The sequence below is a fragment of the Ornithodoros turicata genome, chromosome 3, assembly GCF_037126465.1.
Source record: "Ornithodoros turicata isolate Travis chromosome 3, ASM3712646v1, whole genome shotgun sequence".
Classification (NCBI taxonomy): Eukaryota; Metazoa; Arthropoda; class Arachnida; order Ixodida; family Argasidae; genus Ornithodoros; species Ornithodoros turicata.
In genome coordinates, this window is record NC_088203.1 from 107865899 (window position 1) to 107890995 (window position 25097).

At 44.3% G+C, this 25097-nt stretch overlaps 1 protein-coding gene and 2 long non-coding RNA genes across 14 annotated transcripts in view; 1 reads left to right on the plus strand and 2 right to left on the minus strand.

Moving 5' to 3' along the window:
- Positions 1-25097, minus strand: part of LOC135389157 (electroneutral sodium bicarbonate exchanger 1-like) — an 81248-nt gene that overhangs the window by 49770 nt on the left and 6381 nt on the right. For 6 of the 11 annotated variants that reach the window (XR_010421578.1, XR_010421577.1, XM_064619190.1 and 3 more), the window contains exons 1-2: positions 10651-10865; positions 233-339 (exon numbers count right to left, since the gene is read on the minus strand). Coding sequence is in view for 9 of the 11 variants with exons in the window: in XM_064619190.1 (XP_064475260.1) it covers positions 233-339; positions 10651-10712 (169 nt within the window). In the remaining 2 variants the exon portion in view is untranslated. Of the gene's footprint in view, positions 1-232; positions 340-8023; positions 8286-10650; positions 10866-13440; positions 13544-25097 lie in introns of those variants that run through there. The other 5 variants (XM_064619195.1, XM_064619194.1, XM_064619192.1 and 2 more) reach the window with 4 other exon arrangements.
- LOC135387636 (uncharacterized) lies at positions 17106-18672 on the minus strand. Of its 2 annotated transcripts, XR_010421247.1 has the most exons (3): positions 18554-18672; positions 17981-18480; positions 17106-17389 (listed from the first exon to the last, which is right to left on the minus strand). It is a non-coding gene; the product is annotated as an uncharacterized LOC135387636 (long non-coding RNA). The 2 variants fall into 2 exon arrangements; XR_010421246.1 differs by lacking the exon at positions 17106-17389 and having other exon boundaries at positions 17948-18480.
- On the plus strand, positions 19159-19827 carry LOC135387637 (uncharacterized). Its single transcript, XR_010421248.1, has 2 exons — positions 19159-19430; positions 19528-19827. It is a non-coding gene; the product is annotated as an uncharacterized LOC135387637 (long non-coding RNA).

Genomic DNA, 25097 nt, shown 5'->3' on the forward strand with positions numbered 1-25097 from the left:
GGCTAAGGGAGCGTAAGAATATGTGTGAAGGTTTGTTTTTGCCAAACAAAGAAGGTATATGAAAGGGAGATAATGGAAGCGTTATTGATAAAGCAACGAGAGTGTAAATATTTCTTATTGGGAATGAGACTATTTGGCCGTGTTGGGCACAAAATAAAGTTATTTTCTTCAGTCTTTGGTCCAAATGTGTTTTTTTATCGCTTTTATTCTCATTATGTGTCACTTTATGTACCTTCAAAGTCTTTATCCGTATAGCTAGGATGGGATGTTAGGGCCCCTGGGTCTTTAGGTGCTTCTTCCTGGTTCCCTGTCTCCATCTTCTTCTGCTTCTGCCACGATCTGCAAAGGAGCAAAAAATGATAAAATTGACCCGCAGATACCCACGCACGTGCGTGCTTGAGAAACTAGAGAGCGTGCAATGCAAATTTTTGGCAACTCCTAAGACTCTTGCACGTGCAGTTCACTTCCTCTTTTGTCCAAAAGGAGTGCAAATATTTACATAGCCAAATCGATTCACTTATACTGTCGTATCGAGTCTAGAATTATATGTCGCTCTCCTTACAAACAAGCAAACTAGAAGTCGCAGAACATTTTATGTCTCTGGTAGTAGTTATGAGAAATTGCCTTCTCTGAGGCTTCAGATTGTGTGTAACTCTCATTCTGAGGTTTTTAATCTTTTCAATGGTGACTTATTTGACGTCGTATGCCAACTTGGATGCTTCCTTCGTGGCAGGTCTTAAGCTAAGCCAGCTGATGCCTTACTGACTTTAAAATTTGTCTTTTGTCTGCGTCAATCTCTTTGTTTCATCTTTACGTAATTACGGTACTTAAATTACTTAAAATTATCGTTTATTTTTCTCTCACGTTGATGTTTGTATGGTGCACCACTAGGGAGGCCCTTTTGCTGTCCATGGGCACCCGAATAATAGGAATAAAACAAAATAATATTATATTTATGGGTAGAAATTCAGTGCTGCTGCGGTTAAAATGCGGGCGTGCCTGCAATGCGTTTGCGGGTGGTGTGGGTAAACCCGCAGTACTTTCACCCCCTCCCTGTCCCCCACTCTTTCCTGCTGTCCTCCCTCCATCCGTCCACATCTGTACGCTGCCCACAGTTGCTTTGCGGTGTTAACGTGGAATTTAAAAAAAAATATTTGGCCCACTAAACTAACCACCTTACTTACTCATTAATTTTGGCACCAGTTTTCAGAGAAAAAATAAGATGTGTGAAAGATGTTATTTGACGTGGGGCGCCTGTGGCTCTCATTCCTTTCAGCTCAACTCTACCCGGTCAGATTGCACGAGCTGTTACCACGTCCATCGTTTTCCCATGCAGATTCTACAAAAACAGAACCTGACTGCATGACACGCTCAAAAGCAAGCCGTCATTCAGAATGATATATCTGTATTTTCTGATGCATTTCGCAGCTTCGCAGTTTGCGAGTAAAAATTCAGCAACGCTGCCGGGTAGGGGTAAAATTTGGGCTTACCCGAGCTACGTCCACAGGTAGTCATAATCATTTCTCCTTTCAGTTGCCAGCATGTGCTATGGCTAGATGAGGGCAAACGTACGTTTCAAAAGTTTGGGTGTATTGCTCACACAGGCCATCGTGAACATGAAGCATGAACCAACGAGCCTGGGTAATATATAATTGTCGACTTCGTTGAATTGTGGATGCCATAACAGCCCCTTTTTAAAGCCTTTCATGCTTGTGCTGAGTGCTGCACCGTTTGTTCCTTTTTTGCGTGTGCTTTCCTTCAGTACCTTGGTTTGCTAGAAGGGGTTTGTGTACATTTGATCAAAAGATGTGACTTCTCTGAGCCTTTCAAGATCTTCCAGGGCTGAGAACCAAAAGTATTATTCGATATGCATTTGTGTACCAGACCTTAAAACTTTTATGGTACCGTAGCCATTAAATGAGTTAGTTTTCCTCAATGAGGCATCCTGAAACACAAAGCCAAAGAGCGTACCAGATCAACGTGCCTATTTTTGCATTTTGAGGGTCTAAATGCCCGCCTATTTGCATCGTTTTTAGTGCCTAAATTTCCGGGCCCTATATATAATTAAAGTTGCGCGCTCTTATAATCATCATTTCCATTCACATTAGGTAAGTTATATGGTTCCCAGTCAATTTGGGAAGAAAAATTCGAGGGTCTCTAAAGACCTTACGAGGCTCAGTTGTTATTTTGGCCGAGCTGTAAAATATGGTTTATAGGCGGGACTCGAATATTTCGCAAAGATATTTGTAGGATACAGGTATCACACGTCACAATACGAGGGGACTATGCAATAATGATTCATCCATAAACGTTACTAATGAATGTCGTGAATGAAGTGAATGAAGGGAAGGCTGATGAATACCAAGGAGAGCCCTTCCGATACCCGCTATCATTTCTATTGCAATGAGTGCTAACTGCTAATTTTTCCAAATTAATTGTGACTCCGGATAAGCGGACACAATATCTAGGGTTTTCAAGCACTTTCACAGTAAAAAGAACTGTATGTGACAGATGTTGAGGTCTCCTCTCACCATGGACATCTTAAGGGCAACATTCCCAAATTTTGCTATTACTCAGCATTCCATAAGGGATGTAAAATTTAATTCAACCAACATATAGCAGTTAGTATCTGCAACGTCATTTTGTCTCCTACCCGTGAGCAAATTAAAGAATGTGTCATATCGTGTGACCCACCTTCCAAAACAACTCTTCCCTGTTCAAGTGAAACGCAGGATACGAGCAAGCTGGTGTAATCTTGGCAGAAGCAACAATGACACACTCAAGGTGCCTCTGCCAACTCTTCCTTATATCTTATAAAACCAGCTCAGATACTCACGAGTATTAATTAACATCATTTATGGTTAGTGAACACGAGCCTCTAATATGGCCAAAGGAACGTGGTGATCCAGAACTTGGGAAACAATACAAAAAGGATAACCAACTGTGAGATGGATGTTAGGTCAGGAAAGCAAAGTGTATCTGCTCCTCATCATACAGTCCCTATGCTAGTACACTCGTAATAAGTAACTTCTTGTAGCACATCTGTAGAAAGTAGAAGGAAATGTTAAGGGAAGTGCACTTTTACATTGGGACGCGTGAAATTCTGCTCAAAAAGAACATGTTTTGCCGTAAGATACAACCATCGCGAGACATCTTTTAGAAATAACCACATTTATGTGAGGGATGTAAAAAAAAAAACTACTTAATTTAAGTCATCTTCCCAAGTGGGACAAAAAAAGGGGCTAAACCAAATAAATTGTTCAGTAATACGCTTCATCATTTTATCCTATCAGAGCCAAAAGAAGAAGAAAAATCCTCCGGGCGCTTTGTGATTGGTTGGCAACAATTGTTCCACGCGAAGAATTGCCACAAATTAAGATTGTAGCGAGAGTCGAGGTCTGGCAAAAAAAGGGTCTCAAGGTCCATTGCAAAGAACGAAGACAAATGACACTTCTTACATACTGGCAATGCACAACCCCCAAGATGGTGATGTCTTCTTTTTGCGTCGCTGTCATTTTAAGGAGAATATTTTGGCAACAATTTATGTGCCACTCATTACAGCTTTATGTAGGAAAACGAGTGTCGACAAAGCTGACAAGTGGAGGCGACCTTCACATCTCTCTTAACGCCTTTGCTCTTGAACATGGAGATGTGTATGTGCGTGCTGTTCGTACGGAGACTTGATTTGCGATGATGGGTTCATTAAATACTGTACGCGTACCAGGTGCAAAAGACGAAGTGAGATATAATGGAACCACTTTGAAGGCAGTGGCATGAACTGGATTCATTTTGTTGCCAAAGTATGTCCACATGGAAGTCACCGTGGGTTTAGTCGGAGCTGTATGTAGCTTCAGGTGAAAATATATGGACTTTGAAATGGAACACCCTGAAACCACTTGCAAGTCACAGTGCACAGAATGAAACAAAAGTTAGTTCTGGTTGCCTACCAAATTGCAGCCTTCAAATCCCCGGACTTTTCCAGCTTTTCACCGTTTATTTCGACTAAAACAAAAAGGAAGTTGGTGCCTCCTGCTACGTTGTGATACCCCCTACGATCCCTCATAAACAGATCATATATCGATCAGTACGAATGAGGTTTCCCTACTTTTCTGCCTCCGAGCTTGTCGTATTGGTGAATTGCTGCAGCACGGCCGCTCAACCATTGATCGCCATGCTACTTGTATGCCATTTTCCCTGACTCGAGCTTCCTCTTGGCAAATTCCCTGACAATCCCCAAACTTTTCCAGTCACATCAAAACTCCCTGGCAATTATCGGTTTTCCAGGTTGGTAGACACCCTGTATCGGGCTAGGTACATTTGGGGGTCTCACATGAGTAACATTGAAACCACTTGGAAATCAAAGGGATGGTACAGTTGAACGATCATGTGGGCCCGAAGTAGTCCAAACAGTAGTACAGAGCTAAATGGCTTCAATTTGATAAGAACCAAATGCTATTGTCTCTTCAAAGGATCGTAGAAGAGCTCCATGTCAGGACATCCACACATATGAGTGCAAACCCTGGTGAGCAGACCAGTCTATGACATCACCTCATCCGCCCAATAGTGAGGATTTGCTTTTGTATTTGGCACCGCCCATCCCAACTGCAGAGGATTCTCAGCAGCCAATAGAAGCAGCTCCAATAACCTGATGACACAAGATGATTCCCAAATGACATTTCCCAAAAGGAGTATGCTCCTATAATCAAAGTGCCTTCAGTGCTCTCTCTACGAGTACCTAATTCTTTAATGTGGGTTACCTCGTCCTACACATTTCAGCATTTATCTATTAATGTTGCGTACCTGGGCTTTAGCTCTTTTGAGGCAACAACAACAACACAAAAAGAAAACAGCACACCCATGCGTCTCTTGGTGTAAAGAACTGCATGCAATTCGATCCAATCTAGGAGGTAACGGCAGGAAGTTTCAAGTTGATATAAGAACCACAAACTTCCGCCTTTGACATCGTTCATATTCCAAACAAATTCCAAATTGAGTAATTCCAAGAGTTGAGTAACATCCGAGCCACCGATAAATTCCTAGTTTATCTGACACATAGACCAGAGGGCAAGATTCAGCCAATGTTGAAATATGTTTTTCACACCCGCTTATGATATATCTCTTAACAGCTGCAAATCTACCCTAAATCGCCATCTTAACAGATAATCTTCCCACAAGCTCCAACCGTGACATTCAGACGACAGAACAAGTTGACCCCTATCTGCGCACGTTCACCAACAACCTCCTGGCTGCACTTCTTGTGCATCAAGGAACGGTGCCAAACATGTAAATTTATTATGTCCCGCATGCAGGTTTACAGCTACACAAATAGAGTGCAGGTTTTCGTGCGATGCATGTTTTTTTCTCGAAATGGTTTCGTATCTGGACGATGAAAAAACACTTTTCGTCTTGGTTTGGGACCTATCAGAAGGGTTCTATGGTGCATATAAATGCACACTTTGCACGTTGTGGCAAATTTCGCGTGCAAGTGCATGAAAAGTGATCTTTTCAGGTGCGAGACATTACTTCATTTTTCATTGATGGTTCTGTAGATTTCGGGACGGCATGGGGACATCTTTCGTGAAAATTCTGGTCGGAATGGAATATTTTCCAGGTTTCAGTGGGGTGAGATGCGGTGTTCAGCCAGTGCTCTGGCTGCTGTATCCTGATGACTGAGGATGAGCATGACTGATGGGCCATACTTCACCTTCGCTGCCTTACCACTCCAAAGTTTGCATTTCAGTCGGCATGATGCAGTGCACCACTCAAAGTCATGACGAAGCAAGCTTGAACATGGGAAACACGAAAGACACAAACATGTGTGTATGTACACGTTTTTCATGTTGCCTATGCTCCTGCTTGTTTTGGGGGTGTTTCGTCCACCAGCTAGCCTGCACAAATTTTACCAATCATGAACGCAATGCCTTCAGCTCCGTGTATTATATCTGTGGCACAAGTATTCTTTGTTGTGTGCTGCAGAACCAAGTCGGCTTTATTTTACTTCGTTATCCCTAATAAACTACTCACTTTTTTTTAATAGGCGTTTGGTGCATTGCTTTCGTACCAAGAATAATGAAAAACGTCGCATATATTGACGATTTTTACTGCATATTTTCAAGATTTTCGGTGCATAGTTCCACACATATTTCGGGAGTTTTTAGTGCATATTGATACGCGCTCCACGAATAATTTTACGCAGAAAATCAAACACACTCTTAACTGTTATTTGTACAATGTATGTCACACAATCTTCCGTATCAAATGCAATGTACAATATGTCAGCGAAACACCAAACTCCACGCGTGAAACATTTTACGGACACAAAGGAGATATCCTTCATCAATGACCCACACCTATTGCTTCTCGTTTTAACGTAATTTCCCAGCAACCATCCATCATCGTAAATGGCAATCTTAATTTACTTTTTATAGTACATCAACCACTTGTGACTGTACAGTCACTGGTGCCCCAGTCTTCTCTCGAGTAAATATCCTACGAATCACTGCGCACTGTGTGGAAATTGACAATGTTTCGCAATCTTTGATTAAGTTTGAAATGAAAACCAAGTGCCATCGGTATCATACTTCATTTTGAATTTGAACTTTCTGTGAAGTCCTGCTGTAGAACTTGTTCCTGGCTTCCCAAAAGAACTTCCCGATACAAATTGAAATAACCATGGCAATTAATAAGAGAAAGGGGTTCACTCCATTCTTGGGAACGACATCATTATTATTATTGCTGGTAGATAACAGCGTAACTATTCACACTCAAGCAGAGGAGCAGGCACACTATTCTAAGCACGCACTAATTTTATTGGTGATCTGGATCAGCACAATTTGTACTTCACAAAGAAAGAGTGCTGGAAACTTATTGAAAGCGACGTTATTAACCCATAATATAATAATGACATACTCATTTTAAAGCAAATTGAGATGAATGCCTGAGATAGTAAATGTTCATTTTTGCCTCTGTAGAATGTCTAAGGTACTGGGTTGACCTTAACGAGGAACTAAGGGAAGGAACTAAGCAGAAGATGGATGTCCCGAGAGCATTGAACCAAATGGGAAAACTCAGGTTGCTGGTCTCATAATGCCTGCATATCTTTAGGAAAGTTCCTCCTCGAGCTATTTAGTTAGTTAGCTATTAGTAATCAGAGCCACCAGAGGGTGGGGCAGTCACTATCTCAGATTTTTTTTACTCTACATTTAAAATTGAGAATATTTTGTAGCGCGCAATATTTATGTAACAAAATAGACTGGAATGTGTGGGTCGCTAAATATGATGCGCTCGCAAGTAAATTCTGGAGCTACAGTTCGCCCAGCTATTGTTGCACAATTTCTACCCGACATATTCGCGACACATTATATCCATAGGCGCCGAATGCAGGGGAGGGTCATGCCCCCCTTCGAGAAGTCTATCCAGCTGACACTCAAGATGAACGTTTCGAGGGATATCCTACGAATTGTGTGTTTCGTGCGAGTGATTGTGAAAATCCTGTAAAAATTTGCCTCACATTGTCACAACACGGAAATCCCGACACACTGCCTGACGTATGTGTATGAAGGGAGGGGGGGGGTTGTTGTTGGCAAATTGCAAACTCTCCACCTATGCATTAATTTGACCACCAATACCTCAGTGCAGGTGGCAACTTTACCACAGTTCCCTGCTCATACACATCTATAGGTCATGTACTTTATTAGATGTATTGTCGCTCATAGCCACAGTTGCTTCGCGGCGCTAACACGCAATCAGAAAAAAAAATCTCATGTGTATTGAAGGATTTCCATTTTGCCAGAAAGATTTGTGGTGACCAGCTGCCACTGTAGAAATCTGAAATAAAGTCCAACTCCGCGAAAACAGTCTATTAAATTACCCCTTTGACGCAAACAATCCTTCTGAAAGAACCAGAGCGATGGCCGGGAGCATATCGGCGATAAGAGATATGGTACGTAGCATTTTCCATCATTGATCTTCATGAAGACAAACACTACTCGAAAGACTGTCCAAAAATGGCCCTCGAACTTACGTTTTGGAAAGGAGGGGCATGGTTGGAGTAAGGAAGTAGTTGTAGGATATGCCCCGCACATCACATCGCCAGACCCTTATCTTTCTGTCGCTGATAAGGCAACCGGAGCCTCAATCGTAGACAACGCAACCAATTTAAAAACGAGAAATAAATTCAGAAAAGTGCTTCACTGTACGTGACTCGTGGAAAAACGTACGTTTGTCTCGCAATCGTTGTCATCATTCTTCAAAAACAGGAACAATCCGAAAGCCGATTGGCTCAACGCCATTTTTGACGGGAGAGTCTCGATATTCCGGTTGCGAAATTCTCCGTCAAAAAACGAAGCCGACTGCTTCGGAAGTTGATATGCCGTTGTCTAAAAATCCCATCTAATTAACTGAAGAAACGGATGTTTTGAGCCCGGACTTGCAACCAACCATCGTTCATCGTTCGGTTACCCGATCCATCAGAAAAGAAGCAATTGGTCTTAGCTCATGCGCGGCACATTTGAACACATTGTTTGACCACATATAACCACATAACAGCCGTTTCCATTTAGTCGAAAACGAACACACACACCACCCCCATAAAAGCATAAAAGCCACGCACTTTTCGATCGCCGCACGGTCGCTAGCGTCGCATTGCTGGCTGCGTCCATCTCCACCAGCTTGGATAGACTATTGGAGTAGATTTACACGTCTCGACGACACGTGGGTAGGACTGCGGATAATTTCCATCACCTGGAGTTCTTTTGACGTGTGCCCGAAATCTGCTACACACATCTACCGTCCTAGGTTGGGATTGAATCCGCGATCTTGAGTTCAGCGAGCCAACACGTTACCGACTGAGAACGCTTTCCAGCTTGGAACTGCTGCTTGCCTACTGGTGACTGCTGACCACTACTGACGATGCGCGAGGTCTGTGCCTTAATTGCACGCAGCAACGTCTTCAGGCTGCGGTGCATTAGCAGTTCCGCCGGTGACATCCCAGTGGTCGACAGACGACAGTCGATGTTATCGCGTTGTAGCCTTGTTCTTGACTGTCTGCACCACACGTTCCACGCCCCGTTTCATTGCGGGTGATGGCAGAGCAAACCAACATTTCCTTTTTTTAGGAAGCTGGCGGTCTCAGAGGGTGTAAGCGACTTGCCATTGTCCAAAAGGACAAACCCATAAGTAACCCACTGAGTAACCATGAGTCGCGAATACTCGCTGTAGGCGTCGGACAAATTCTACTGTAGACACGGATGAAACGGTTATGACATCTGGCCACTAAAAAACGTCACAGGGAAAGCGTGTCCTTGGAATGCTGTCCACGTGAACTCTTGACCATGGTTTCTGCGAAGTCATCCTTCTGTGACAAAATTCGTGTTATTTGGCAGTGCGAGCACTGACTAACCATGGCTTCGATATCTGCCTCGATACCAGCTCACCATCCAAAACTCCTCGCTAAAGCCTTTGTTCGGACGATACCTGCATGCCCTGAGTGCAAAGTTGTGCCCTTGAGCCCAAAACAGACAACCACTCCGTATGGGCATCTGCGAACGGCGCACAGGGCTTGACGTCTTCCTCCTGGTGCCCAAACTCTGGCCGTCTAATCATTTTCGGTCCCTGCAGCAATCTCTTGCATCTACTTCGATCAGAACAACTTGTGGAGGATTTAGGTCGATAGTTCTGTTCCGACGTCCGAGAAAAGTCTGCGTCGGGATCGAACCTCAGAGCTCAGCAAGCCAACACGTTACTGGCCGAGCTACCGGGGCCGGTACAAAGCAGCAAAGGGTTAGGAAAACTGTCTTCCTTCGTTACTTCCAAGATTCGCATTCAAATAGCAGTCGCAGGTGACCGGCTTGTTCGGACCGAACGGCTCCGAGGTACGTGGCTGTTGTCCTTCGTTGCCAACCCAAGTAACCGAGGTTTTTCTTCTTCTTCCACCACTAAGCACAGTGGCCACACAGGGTTTCGCGCGAGATTTTTCACTCCGAAGAATCCACGTGCCGCTCGCCCTATTATAGCTCATGCTTCTAAGCGCAGTATATAAGTCACTAGTTGAAGCATAGCCTCTTAGTCTAACCTCGAGGGCTATGTTTGAACACATGACGGCTTTTCCATGTCTGTCCAAGTCGTTCTAGCGAATGAAAGCAACGGCAGCAGGCAGGGCGTACACGACGGAACAGCCCGTTGGTTAGTTTATTATCAAGTTAGTCATGCATTCTCTATCGTGTTAGTCCAAGTAGGTATTTTCCCGCGCGCGACTGTGGCAGTGTATTTTCAATTGGGGGACCACGAAACATTTATTTTGTAACGGGGATTTCGATCAGTTTTTCTCGAGGTATTCAATCGCAGGCCCCGAGGTGTCGACGAAAACATTTCTTTTTTACATCGACTTTTACGCTCCGAATTTGACGAGGAAAAGCAGATGCCGCGGTAAAACTACCCTGTTCATATTGTGGAATTGTTCCTTGAGAAGGCACGCGATTTTTTCTTTTAGTGATTCTTTCTCTTTTCATAGTGACAGAGCACATTATGCACCCACTTTCGGAGCGAATAAAAACTCTCTACGTGAAATGGCCCCCTTCCTCCTCGGTAGTCCTTCGTGTGTACAAAGTATAAAGCTACGTAATGAAATTTTACAATGTCCTCCTATCCTACCTCGGTTTGCTGACGAACACCACCTGCTGTTTAGCCAATAGGGGCTCCTTGCTCGCATTCATTGTCGCGTATTGCGTGTCCTATTCAGAGCGATACACTTGAGGAAAAAGCTTGACTCAGCACCAGCACCACGTGGTAGCCACGTTTCAAGCAACGGGTCAAGTCACCAAACAAGATTCACTCTCGATGTCTGTTTGAGCAAAAGAAAGGGCCGGTATTTTCTGCCGGCGTAGTCAGTGGAGCGGGACTCGTCAAACGAGTCCCAGGAAACATTCTTTTTCTCTACCATTTCTCATCTTATATGCAGTCGTCACCAGAATGAGAATCCGGGGATATCGATTAGTGAAGCTCTTGTTCGGAAAACGTTGGCCTTGGCGTCGATTACGACAGTCTCTCTTGGCACAAACATATTTCCAACATTCACTATCCTAAAAACATATAAAAAGAGCGGTTTAACTATCGAAACATGCCAGGTGGCGCCAGTCGAACATAAAACGTGGCCGCCACGAAAGACTCGTTGCCTCATACATCCAAAGTATTGCACAGGCAAGGCACGTAAAGCACTTTTTTATTTTCTCCTCGCTTCTGGTAATACCATGCACGATATTGAAACCGAGGAATGCCAATCTCACCAAACTATGACAATACGTAAATGTGGTTAAATGTAGGTTGACCAATTCGTCATGGGGTAATTTTTTTCAGAATCCCGTTACTATGAGGTGTTTCACCTCCGCGACATCAGTGGGATGGCGATGGTCATATCACGGAAAGACTGTCAGGGATCGGAACCAAAGCTGAACCCAACAAAAAAGAAAGACCGGAACTGAACTGAAATAAATTTAGGATTCAGCCGGCGTTGCCAAACAAATTGGAAAGCGAAAGTGAAGCTAAGTATCGCGTTAATTCAGTTGCTTTAGTTTTGGAGGTTGTCCTTTAGTTTGGCAGTTGCAATCTTCCTTGTACGCAATTTTCGTCATCCACCAACCCCAAGTTTTCATTTTGAGTTGCGAAAATAACGGCAAATTCCTGTGCAGGAACGTTGCACATGAAATGCCGATCTGTAACACGCATTGTTGTTGTTGTTAATCACTGCTGTGTCGGCAACGTAACAACGAGAGTACATTTGCGTTATTTGAGACTCGTAAGGATGTGCTTGATTTTAACCCGTGGCAATCTGCTCAAAATTAACCTTCATGAACCGGTTCTAACCGACATTTTGCGCTGCTGCGGAGTTGAACAATCGAACCAATACGCCTGAACGCGAATCGAACACACACAAAACAATAAAAACTACGGTTCCGATCCCTGCTCCATGTACGAGGAGAATTACCGGATGTGATTCAATAATTATTCCACCTTGAGGCGCCTTCTTTGAGTGGGCCATAACATTGTTCCGCTATCAGGGCGTCTACTAAACTGTAGCCTTCAAATTTCCCGACGTTTCCAGGTTCTCACTGGCTATTTTAGGCGATTGACAGAATGGCGTAAATGCAGGCTAGCTGGTGGATAAATTCCATGATAGGCAAGCCTGAGCGATGGGCAAGAACACGTAAACAAACACGAAGGCTCAAAAAACGTCTTGCTGGTTTTGAGCCTTCGTGGTTGTGTTTGTTTACGTGTTCTTGCCCATCGCTCAGGCTTGCCTATCATGGCTATTTTAGGCGAGTTCTCCGACCACAACAAAAGGGAAATTGCGGCCTACTGCTACATTTTAATAGAGACCCAACGCAAAACGGATCATTTATTGAGAAATTAGTAAGACTTTTCTGCAATGTTGCTGCAGCGTGGTCGCTCAACCACACATCAGCACATTTATTCACGCATCAGCAGATTCACGGCGTAGTGGTTTGCCCAGAATTTCGTACTTGGGAGTGTTTAGGTGCTTTTGATGAAACATTGCGCAATCTCACAAAATTTTAGGGGGTCTGGATAAATCACCATGACTGCGATCGCGGTCCTCCCTGACTTGAGCTGCCTTTTTGGCAAATCCCCCGACTCTTCCAGTCACATCAAAATTTCCTGTTTTCCAAGTTTTCCAGATTGGTATACACACCATTTTTGAGGTCGCCTTTCGAAGGCCTCACGTTAAATGGCACAAGATGACGTCATAATGGTGTAAGAGCACAGGGCTGGAGTCGTACCTTTGGTAATGCATTTGGAAGATGGAAACGAGGGGGAAATTCTCCCGAAATAGTTTTCTGGCTACGCCACTAAATTCGGTGGATGATATCGTCTCACGCAGCTGCAACATTAGACCTCTGGAGAAAAAAATTCACTTCCATTCTAGCGACTATACGAATTTTGAATGGGAGCGACCGTACTACTACGACTATGTGTTCACACAAACGATCACCTAAAAAGGTACCCCACAAAAATACCCGCAAAATGACAACAGCGGATTCATGGCTGTCGAAAGGCTTTCCAAGGCTAACTCCTCTGACGGCCGTATACGAAAAGCGCATACCAATGCGGGAAATGCAAAAACCACAAAGTTACGAAACTAGTTTTCGTTACCATTATGGTTAGATAACAAAAAGCCTTCTGGAGGGTTATTAAAACTTGCGCGAATCATAGTTGATACGAGCGTTGTCCAAAGAAACCAAGTAAGTGTCAACTCTTTCGAATGAAATTACCAACTAACTAAAACTATGCAAAGAGGTTTAGCCAGTCCCGGCTCTGATGGTGTTTACCAAGTTTATGTAGCGCAAAAATGGCCGATTTCTACGGCAGCGGTGAAGAAAATACGAGTAACGGAGTTAAATGGATTTCAAAGTGGAAGGAAAATTGTACCTTTTAATGCTTCCTTTAAGCATCTTGAAGCCGGGAAGATGACTGGTGTATGTGGATGAGGGAGCAGTTTAGAAACTATGTCACGTGCGTCGCATACGATAGCCAATCCGGCGAGAGATTACCCCTTCCAGTCCGGAGTGAGTCCTTCAAATAGAGCCTCGAGACGAACGTCATCTGAAAGGTTATCTCCAACAGGGGTTCAGCCAGCCATCTGAAAACACTCCTGTATGCCCGTGGCCGTGCCTCCACGCTATAGCAATAATAATTAGATCTTGTTCAAGTGATTTCTTGACTGCTACGCAGTTCTCATACTACCGAGACAAATCATAGACATGATTGTCCCGGGGGGTTCATATAGGGGTGACAAGTTTCGGAGAAAATGCTCCCTTGTTGCGTGACCGGAAATAATGCATACGCTATAGGTCCCAAAAATACAGGACCTTCGTTGTGGACAGCTGATGAAGCCGACCATTCCATCTACTGATTTGTTGAAATTGGGAGAGATGCTTTTTAATCAACATTAATTATAATGAACAATAAAAGATGCACAACATAAAAGCGGTTATATTGGCTCTTTTATTTTATTTTGCGTGGTACAGGCAACGCGAGAGGATTAGTGTTCACTCTACCTTCTGCGTATTTCTGCCAGATGGGTCCGACTTGACGCTCGCTATGTGTCATGGCCGGCTCGCTGGTTTCCTATTATTGGTCAGACATATATTTTGAATATGTCGATGAACCGTATCTTCAGCAGAAGCAGAGTTGTAAGGGCAAAGAAAAACAATGAATGAATGGGTGTACAGCTTTTATTGTCCATAAACATCGACACGGAAAATATGCGGGGGACAACTGTAAATCCCGTGTCTGAGCCACAGTAGAAAAATACTGCATCCAGCGAATGACATTGCTTTTATGTTACTCACTGAATGGCGCGTACATTTCATTCTCCATTAACACATGAAAAAAAAATATATATATATATACTATGTCTCCCAATTTTAACAAATCGGGAGAGCGAATGATAACACTCGGTCGGCTGTGATGTGTTTCATCAGTTATCCGCAACTACGCCCCTGTACTTTTGGCCGGGCCTGCAGGACCACTTTTTCCGGGACAATTTTTTTTACACCCGAAAGACCCACGTAACATATTCTTTAGAAGGTACGAAAAATTTTTATTTGTCTAATCTATAATTTGAAACGTGTTTCGTTCCAACATTTAGATCCACTGCGCGCTCTTTGTAGAGAATCAAGTTTTAACCCGCAAGAGGCACGAGAAGTGGTTCGCTTTCCTTTCACGTCCGGAAATGGCTTGCGACACACCGTTTTGCAATGTTAATTAGCATATCTCGGCGAAGTTGAAGACGACCTGCATCAAGGCCTCCTTTGTACAAATAAGTGCGCCGACTGCGCTGGGGCTCCAAGAAGCCCCTCAAGATGAATGGTCCGAGAGATATCCGAACAATCCGCTGCCGATAGAAATCTTGCAGGGAAGTAACCTCGTGTGGTTGCGATCCTTCGTCATAACGACGTAGTGCTTGGGCTCCCAACCTTAGCTAACACGTGGCTCCAAAAGCAAAACTGTTCCGAAGAGCAGACTTTCCAATCTTTAAAAATCCCTAAGCATGAAATATGCATCGCCTTTGCGTACCCATGCACCAGCTCCGATGACAGCGTGACTATCGCTCGGAATGGTTACTTGACACCGGAGGATCTGCTGGTTTTCAAGAATCGCCCGTGTGCCCTTCCTTTCGAAACTGCTCGAACCAGCCGAGGCGCTTCGGAGAAGTTGTAACAAAATTTACCAGGTCTGTGAGCAAGCTTCCGAAGTCACGACACACAATTTTCATGCACAAATCTCGCAACACCCATGCAGGTTCAGTGTGTGTGCAAGGCCATGGCTTTTGCCGGAAACATTTGCAGCAACGTCCGAGAATTGCAGTTTCCGATTGGAACATTTAATGGACAATGCACAGAATCGAGAAGAGGATGTCCGCTGTCACATAAACTTCCAGACATCGAGGGAAAACGAAAGCTGTTCTCATGTCGGAAGCCTCGTCAGCAATCACCGCCTAAAACATCTCTCATTAGGGAGCTCTTATATTTCATTCTGCACTTCCGGGGAAATGTACTTGTACGAGGGGCGTTCAAGTGAACTTTCTGGCTCCTGAATATACAAATGGCTCGCGCTACTTCTTTTTCATCATTTGGACACACGATAGGCCTCCGCGTTCACCACGTGGTGGTCCAAAGTTTGTGCAAAACAAGTGCTGGACAAGATGGTCGACAACGAGGTGAGCGCGCAGTTTCTCGTGAATGAAGGCGTAAAGTCATCTGAAATTCACACAAGACTTGAGGCTCAGTATGGCCACGATACACTTAGCCGCAGCAAAGCGTTTGAGTGGTGCAAACGGTTCCGAGACAGCAGTACACCAGTGCAGGACGATCCCGGCCGGGGCGGCTCAAAGCCCGGTGTCAGAGTTCCCGAGAACATCCAACTTGTGGATCCTCAAGGACCGACGGATAACATGCCCCGAACTGGCTCGAAAGACGGACCTTTCTGTGGGAACGTTGAACACTATCATTCATGAACACCTCCAGTTTGGGAAAGTTAGTGCCCGAGGCAGCTCTCCTTATTTGACCGGCTCCCAAGAGCTAAGGCACCACACTGCCGTTCCTTGATCGGATCATGACGTGCGATGAAAGCATTTCACTCCTGAGGGTAAACGCGCATGAAAACAGTTTGCCCCGTCCCGGTATTGCACGGAAGCCATTCGAGGTAGCCGCCGTAGCTTTGATGGATAACGACAGTGCTTGGTTTGCCAGTTTCAGTTCCATCCATGGTAGTTGTCTCATGGAATAGGTGGCCAGCCAGCACGAATGGACCAAGATGGGAGATACTTGAGCGGAATCCGTTTCGTCCAGTGGGTTCATGAAAACGGGTCTACGCTCTTATACCACACAGGGATGTGTCCAACTGGCTACTCTATATCCCAAATTGCCAAACAGAGATCTCACTTTGAAATCAACTGTTCAATCCCTGCCGACGACGGTATCGATGTGAGGGTCGCCACACACCTTACGTGTAAATATACACCAATTACCATTACCATTGATTGATTGATTGGCTGAAAAATAAAATAATGGTCTCCGATACAAGTGAAGAAAAAGCGTAACAAAGAACAAGCAGAGTCCAACTAATTGAGTAAATGAGGACAGTAGCCGAGAAACGTGGAGATAAGGAAAATGCCTCAATTTGGCTGCCGTGCTATGGAAAGCCATGTAGAAAGCCGGTTACGCCCCATTTCGTCCAAACGTTTATTTCGTCCAAGTACTCACAACGTCCAAATATTTAATTCGTCCGAAAAAGATCGGACGTACTGGACGCTTGGACGAAATGAACAGGCGAGGAGAAACTTGCCCAGCGTGTCCAATACCCGTACCGTCCAATAGCGCATTTCGTCCAAATGGGGGGAATTCCCAAAGGCTCTGCTCCTTTCGGCAGGCGACTGCCTGGCTGCATTCATGAAAGCACAGGCCATTCTGACACTGGGTGAATGGCAGGTGACTGTATTCATGAAAGCAAATGGATTATCGGTCAAACGGGGAATCACAGAAAACACACACCCGTACCCAGTTCACAGGACCGCTGACCTACAACTCCCTTTAGGGTGTAATTTAACACCCCTGGTAATATTACACCCTTCAAAAAGGTGTTGTCAAGTAATACATGTGCTACTTGAGAGATAGATGCTATAGTTCTCACAAATGCCAGCAGCCAGAAACTGTGAATCTATGTACATGTACGCAGTCCAATAAATGAGGAGTTGAATTACTCATACATAATTCAGTATATCAAAGTGTGCCAAAGCTTAATGTGCCCTCAAGGAGCAGCGAAAGAGCGAGCAAGGAGCAGCGGCTTTTTCGCTTCACAGGTTTTCTTGAATGCTCTGAAAAAAAAAGTCATATTGAGCTGGACATGTACTGCTGGCGACATACTGTCTGTCATTTGGGTTTCATGGTTTCGCTGCTTGCTGCGGCATGCTGCAGGCAGTGAGTAATAAACTGGCACAGCAGATTTTTCCCGACCTGCCTGCTGCTTACTACTTGCAACGACTCTTCACAGAAGCTGCAGAATGCTGTGAAAGCCCGAAACCCAAACTTCAGACAAGTACGTCTCAAATAGGTACAATGTACATTCTAAACCCATTGACGGATAGGTGCCGCCTGATCAACTGGTACATTTCACAAAAAGTGCACCAGATGACTTCAAGAGGAAGCCTGCGAAAGCTGTAGGTGCCCTGTGCCCCCTGAGACAACTGGTACGACATCGCTGCTGACGTCGGGAGCCACAGTGTACCGGCCGTAATGAAGGAATACTTGTACCAACTAATACGCGAGACACATTATGCCTTTCAAGTTCTCTAACAGAAAATGATCTCCAGGCTTCGGGGAAAAAAAGAAAAAAAGAAGAAAATAGGGGAAAAAATCCACCAAGGACATTGAACTTGAAACACCAAATTTTATTGGCGTGCACATACCTTTAAATTTCATCCAGTACATCATCGTTGGCTGAATGGAAAGCATACACGGTTCACTAATCCCAACACACACATATGAAGCACACGTTGCATGGACACAACCCCTCCGATGCACCAGGCTGGCACTGCAAAGCTCAACCAAGGCCATCCTTAGTGACGAACACGACAGTTCCCCAAACGAAATGGCCGACGAATAATTGTCCGAGCATGTGGCACCAGACCCCTCTTCGATGTGAGAAGCAGTTGCAGTTTTGCACGCATATGCGTGACCGTTGAGACAGGACACTACCTGTAAAGAAACCGAAGTGAACATCACGCTGGTATTGTTCAAACGTTAATGCTAGAATATTACAGCTTTTTGTAACTCACGTCCTTGCAGTCGATACAGTCCCACGTTCACCTGTAACGAAAGAATACAATTAGCCTCTCTTGTAATATAAATCGTCGCTTCACCGATGTAGCCGATCCACTCCTGCCGCCATTTGCAATGTGTCCATCGTCTGCAACAGAACGATTGTTAAACACAAGTAAAACGCAGGCGTCGTACGTTGCATCACAGCCAGGTTGACTTACCTTAAGCAAACATTAAACTTGTAATTAGAAAGCAAGGTTGTCGTCCTTTCAAAGGCGAGGTTGCAGCGCACATAACAGGCACGAACGCAGCGACGAATGCACTGCGGTAGAATACGCGGTGCCACGTCTCTCACCGCTCACGACGCAGCGAAGGAGCGGACACTAGCCGTCCAGCGACGGCTCAGGAGGCACACATATATTCAGCGGGACACACATATTTGTCGATAGGGATCGTTGAGCTTGCTATTTGATAGCTGCTACGGCTGCTTCCAGACGGTTACGGCTGTGTACCGGCTGTACTTTCTGAGAGAACTTTTTTAACCGGCACATGTTCGTCACAGGATTTAGAGTATAGACTCAACATTTCTGCTGAGGTGCCCTATTGTATGCATCTGTAGGTAACATGAAGCATATCATTGTGCTTTCAAAAGAAATACAGTTCATGTAAAAGCTCTAAGCCCGGTACACCCATTTTACGCCTCTTTTACACCCGAGCTCAGTGGACGTTGTAAATAAGGTGTTACGTTATTACTACACCCATTTAAGTGACCGTCCAGTTAACGATGTGTTGTTTTCTATAACTTTGTTCTCGCTGAGTGCCGCGTTTCCCAATGTTAGTGATCTTTCTTGGAAACATCTAGGGATCTGAAAGGAAACTTGCGTCACTTTGCCTTTACGTAGACTACTTCGAGCGGTCGTGGCTTACCAACGTTCATCTCTGGAATTATTTTGCGGATGAGGACGATCTCCGCACAAACAATCACGCCGAAGGGTGGCATAATTCGCTGCACATGAAATTGAAGAGCCAACCCCACATGACGTTTTCGAAGTTCCTCGTCGAATTTGAGTCAACCATACACAATGTAAGCACAACCAGGTAAGCAGGGAACATCATCATGATAATTAATAGAATATAGCATATATACTTCCTCGCTTGTTCTCTTTGTATTCATGCTTCTTACCGCCATTTGCAGGTACGCATTCGGCTGCTGCTGAACGGGGCTTCGCCAAACAGGAGACGACGCAATTTCGTGGAGAACAACGCGGCGATACAAGAGGTTCGCTCTTCCTTCTCATGGGCGTACGAAAAATACAGCTCAGGGGAAATGATACTGGGAAACGAAGTACCCTTCACGGACGTAACAGAGCAGTTTGCTCATGTCATCAAGGCATACCTGCAGCGCATGTCCCACTTGCTGGGCCATGCTAACTAATAAGTTAGTTGTGCAAATGAAAAAACAAAACAAAAACAAATAAACGGAGCAGGCTGAGCATTTGTTTCTCGTTTTACTCGGTGTATAACATCTTTCAGTGGGAATGTTTAAATCTTACCTTCAACTAATAAGTCAGTTGTTGGAATGAGAAAAAAACAGAGAAAGAAAAATAAATAAACAGAGCAGGCTGAGCATTTGTTTTTCGTTTTACTTGGTGTATGGCATGGCATCTTTCGGTGTGAATGTTTAAATCCTACCTTCAATCGTAAACGAAGCAATTGTTCACTCGCATTCGGAGATCCTTCTCCCTTTTCGGACGATACAAGCGTTTGGACGGTACGGTTATTTGGACGGGTTGGTCAATTTTTGCCCCCTTTGGTTCAGTTCGTCCAATGCCCACTACGTCCATTTTTTTCGGACGTGCTGAGTACTTGGACGTTGTGAGTACTTGGACGAAATAAACATTTGGACGAATCGGGGTGCTACCAGAAAGCCTCCTCAAGTCGACAAGGAGTCGTTTCGAGGACTGTCGTATGCTGAGCAACCAACCCTTCATCAATGACGTCGCAAACGATGCCATCCAGTGCGGTAACGCACGAAAGAAAAATGAAATCAAAACATGTGATGGTCTGCTGCTCTTCGTTGGGTTGTCTACTGCAACAGCAAAGTCGCTCGATCTGCCGCGACCCATTCTCATCGTGCCCTTCTTGTTCAAGACGCTGTTGTCCAGGACGGTCCCGAGGTTAGGTTCCAGTGGGTACCCAGCCACTGCGGTAACCCCGGTAATGAAAAGGCTCGCTACAGAGGCACATAGATATCGTGCTATTTCATTCACAACGTCGACTGCATGTGGTTTGCAGACAGTAGCCGTAACCCAGACGGAGATTTTCCGTGCCTGCCGGCGTGCTGCTGAGACAGTCTTCGAGCTGGCTTCCTGTTCTGCCGTTCTTTACTGCGCAGGATGGGTCTGGTTGAGTCTCCATTGTGGATAACAGCGGTCACGTCTTGCTGGAGTGCCACCACTTGAGATCAGAGAGCATATTACGCATGACTCATTTATTGGGTCCTTGGGATACTCCGCACAATCAACGAAAGGCAATCCGTCTGCTGGTAGCCTTCTTGAGTAAAACTGGTCTCACAACTGTGTTGCGAACACTAAGTGCCAACTGCTGACACCGTATTTGCTCGAGAGAATGTCGATCAGGGATCCCGATGTGATTTGTTTTGATTCAGGGGGTGTATTAGCTATACAGTTCTTGCAATGGAGCAAGTAGCACCCATGGTGGGTCGATGAAAGCTCCGACCATTCCATTATCCATGCAAGTCGGGCTCCTTCGCTACAGTGTGCTTTCTTTTTATTTTATTCCTAGGAATTAGGTTTGCTCTACAAACTGGCCAAGTCCCCATCTCCAAACTGCAGTGAGTGCGATGTTGTCGAGGACACAGAGCACATCCTCCTCAGGTGCTCCAAGTATGTCGACAGTCGCAGAAGTAATGGACGCCATTTGACCTTGTAAATCTCCTGGGTCCTCAGCTATTCAATCATCAAGCGGTTGCATTGAAAGCGCTCAGAAGCGAAACACATCTGACACTTTCTGGTCCCTCCGTTGTGACAAGTGTTCCCTGCACTAGTTCGGGATGTTTGTCACCTGTGTTTTCCCTCCCCCTTTTTTTTTCAACAGCAGGTCTGACTTTTTTCTTCTTCTTCTTCCGTCACATCACACCTATTGATAATGTTTCAACATCTTTGTGGAAGAGGAAGAACGCTTTTGAGTTTAGGAAAAAACTATAGAAAAGTTTAGGTATCATAACCGGACCAGTTACTGTAGGCCATTTCAAGGTGTGTTGTCCCCGGTGGAGAAAATTGAGAACGTCTATTAAAAAATAGGAAAACACCGTTGCAGCCTTGGCGTCACAATGACAACTTTGTGTTCTTGTGATAGACAGTTGACCATCGTCGATGACTGACAGCATCTGATTCCATCATTGGAAACTTTCCCGGCCTTCGTTCCAAAGAAGCCGACCAGAAGACGAAGAAGCGAAAAAATTCAATCATTTCGCGACGCATTTCACTAGGTCCATTAGAAGAATTTATGACGACCCAATCCTGTGCCCTGCGTTTTTATCTCGATTTTTAAAACGAGAATTTTTAGTTTGGGGAGCGCGAATGAATTTGTGGGTGAAAGCCACAAACATGATCTCTGAATAATGGAATGGTGGCTACACGTATCAAAGTATTCGTGATAAGAGCGCAAAGACGCAACAAGCACTGCCTTTCAGTGCTCGTTGCGTCGGTCCGTTTCTGTGTTTGCATGTGTCGATGAATGCTCTTTGAGAGCTCCTCCTAGGACAGGATGGACCATATCCTCCATTTTCAATCTCACTCAAGAACCTACACCGAGTGTTTCACGAAAGTTGAACAATTCGCCAATAGGTGACGCTATCCAAAAACTTTCTTTTCATGCCATCCCTGAGGCCAAGGACTCAGCGGCTCATTTGCGTACGCTCATTAATTAAATAAACTTTAAAATTTCGCTTCGGACACTTTGGGAACAAAAACGCAATTTCCCTCAGCTACCTGTGTTCATCTACCACTCAGGGGTGACGAATGTACCCTTTTCTGTCCACTCGTTATTTTGCGCTGCTTCACGCAAGAAATATGTAAACCAATTCTTTCACTCACAAATTCTTTTTCGACGGTTTTTGCTCAAGGTTCCGACACTTAAAACAGAGGTTCCAAAAGCGTCCCAAGTAACATTTAAAGGTTATGACTTGGGAGATTTATTTAAATAATAAGCGTATGCAAATGAGTGCTCACTGAAAAGCGTCGCACAAATTATTCAGTAGGGAGACCTTCATGAAACACCCGGTATATTCGTAAAAGAGCGAGTGAGTGAGACTCAAGTATATAGGACAAAACAGTTTTGGACGAGCAACTTGAAGACGGTAATCTGAAGGAGCCAGTCAATCGAAGGCATATCCTTGTTGGATAGAATTGGACTGTATTGGGTTTCCTCTTTTACTAGACCTTGGATCAATCACATTCCGTGTTGCATGAACGACACCATCATACTCGTCGTCTCCAATCCTTCTTTACGTTCAAACGAGGCTCTACGTGCAATTTGCACTTCCCTACCATTTTTGTTGGCGTACAATTTTCGCTTAAATAGTTGCCTCAATAAATACTACACTCAAATAAACTCGTAAACGCTCGCCAACCCATTTCATCGAACCTGCCACCATGCTACGTGTACAAGACGTGCATATATATACAGGGTGTCCCAGAAAACGTGCCATTGAATTATAATAAAAAAGCTACACCACCTAGGGTCATGCGGTCAATGGCATTTGTTCTTACAGGGTTTTTGCCACCTCCTCATGTGAATGTCGTGTAACGTAAGTTTAATTATGTAAATTTTTGCGAGCTTAAGTAGGAAATTAGCCTAGTAAAGGTCACTTTTTTACCCCACCAATGTGAAGAGCGTGTCTAATTTAGTAAAATTAATGATAATTGACAGGGATATTCAGGAGCTATCCCATCGGAAAAAATAGCCGAACATCATGCTCTCCGGAGGTCGCACAGAATAGCGCACGATGAATTTTTCAGCGCAATCTCTGTCAGTCCGACGAAAGGAGGTTGGAAACCCAGCCCTCCCTGACATCGCAGAGAAAGATAAAACAGGCACGGCTTATCACGTCCGACTTTCGGTGAGATAATGCTTTCCCTCTCCCAATTTTAGGAACTATTACTTTTTCTACTATCACTCTGTAGGCTGGCTTCGGAACCTACTTTCGTCGCACTGAGAGCGATTGCGCTCAAGAAGTCATCGCGCGTTATGGTGCGGTGCCCCGAAAAGCATGATTTTCGGCTATTTTTTCCGATGGGATAGCTCGTGAATATCACTGTCAATTATCATGAATTTGAGTGAATTTGGCACGCTCTTCATATTGGTGGGGTAAAAAAGTGACCTTCACTTGGCAAATTTCCGACTTCAGTTCGCAAATATTTACATAATTAAACTTGGGGTGCATGACATTCACATTAGGAGGTGGCAAAAACCTAATAAGAACAAATGCTGTTGACCGCATGATTCTAGGTGCCGTAGTTTTTTTATTATAATTCAATGACACGTTTCCTAGGACACCCTGTATACAGGGTGTTTGCTCTAACGTGTCCAGAAATTATATTTAAAGTGAGCGATAAAAGAAAAGCAAGTATCTTTTTATCGCTCGCTTTAAATAAAATTCCGGGTCACGTTAGAGCAAACACCCTGTATATACAGGGTGTTTGACCTAAGGTGATAAAAAATTATAACTGGCTACGTACTCTCCGGAGGATTGTCCAACTTTCTGCATTTACCTTCTGGAAACTTTTGCCATCATTGGGAAAGGTTTTGGACAATTTTTAATTGCGGCAAATTTATTTTTTCGATTGAACTTAAAAAATTGCCAACCGAACCCACTCTTTTTTACAGAAATATTATGTCCTCCACGGATAACCGCAGACTCAAGAAAAATTATGCATATTATCGCCACAGAAATTGTCGAAAAAATTAGTAAAAATTACGCTTTAGTTTAGCCCCGCTTGCATGATTTTCGCAGAGAAGCGCGCGCAGAGAAATCTGCGTCTAGACGAGAAAGTGCCTTCATTTGTTCTTTGTGACAAGTCAGTTGTCACCAGTATCAAGCTCAACGCGGCCCAAAGAAAGAACATTTCCTCCTCTCCATACTGTGCGCATTTCTTCGCGGTTGGGTGTCTGGTTATCCGTGGAGTTCTTCACATTTATGTAAAGAAGAAAGGGAGGTTCGCTTGGCAATTTTCAAAGTTCAATTGAAAACAATAAATTTTCGTCAATTACAAATTGTTCAAAGCCTTCCTCCATGGTGGCAAAAGTTCTCAGAAAGAAATTGCCGAAAGTCCGACAATCCTCCGAGTACGTAGCTAGTTATAATTTTTTTATCACCTTAGGTGAAACACCCTGTATATATATAGAGCTTTTTTATTTTTTTTTTATTTTTTTTGTCGAGGTCCTTATTAACAAGAAAATGTCGGTGTTTCCCTTTTTTTCCTGACATGCTTCCTTGCTTGCAGAAGCGACATTGCACACACTATACAAGCTGAGCACACTTCCTGCCATTCCTATATACTCCACGTTGAAGGCCAACCATTGCACGTTGTCATTTGTGGAAAGCACGGGGCGTACGCCCCTTTTGTGACAATTAAAATAACTACGTAATTGTCACAAAAAGGCGTACGCCCCCGTTTTCAACAAATCAGGGAAAAGAAGGATATCGATGTTCTACAACAGTTTGCAAGGAGCTATAGAATG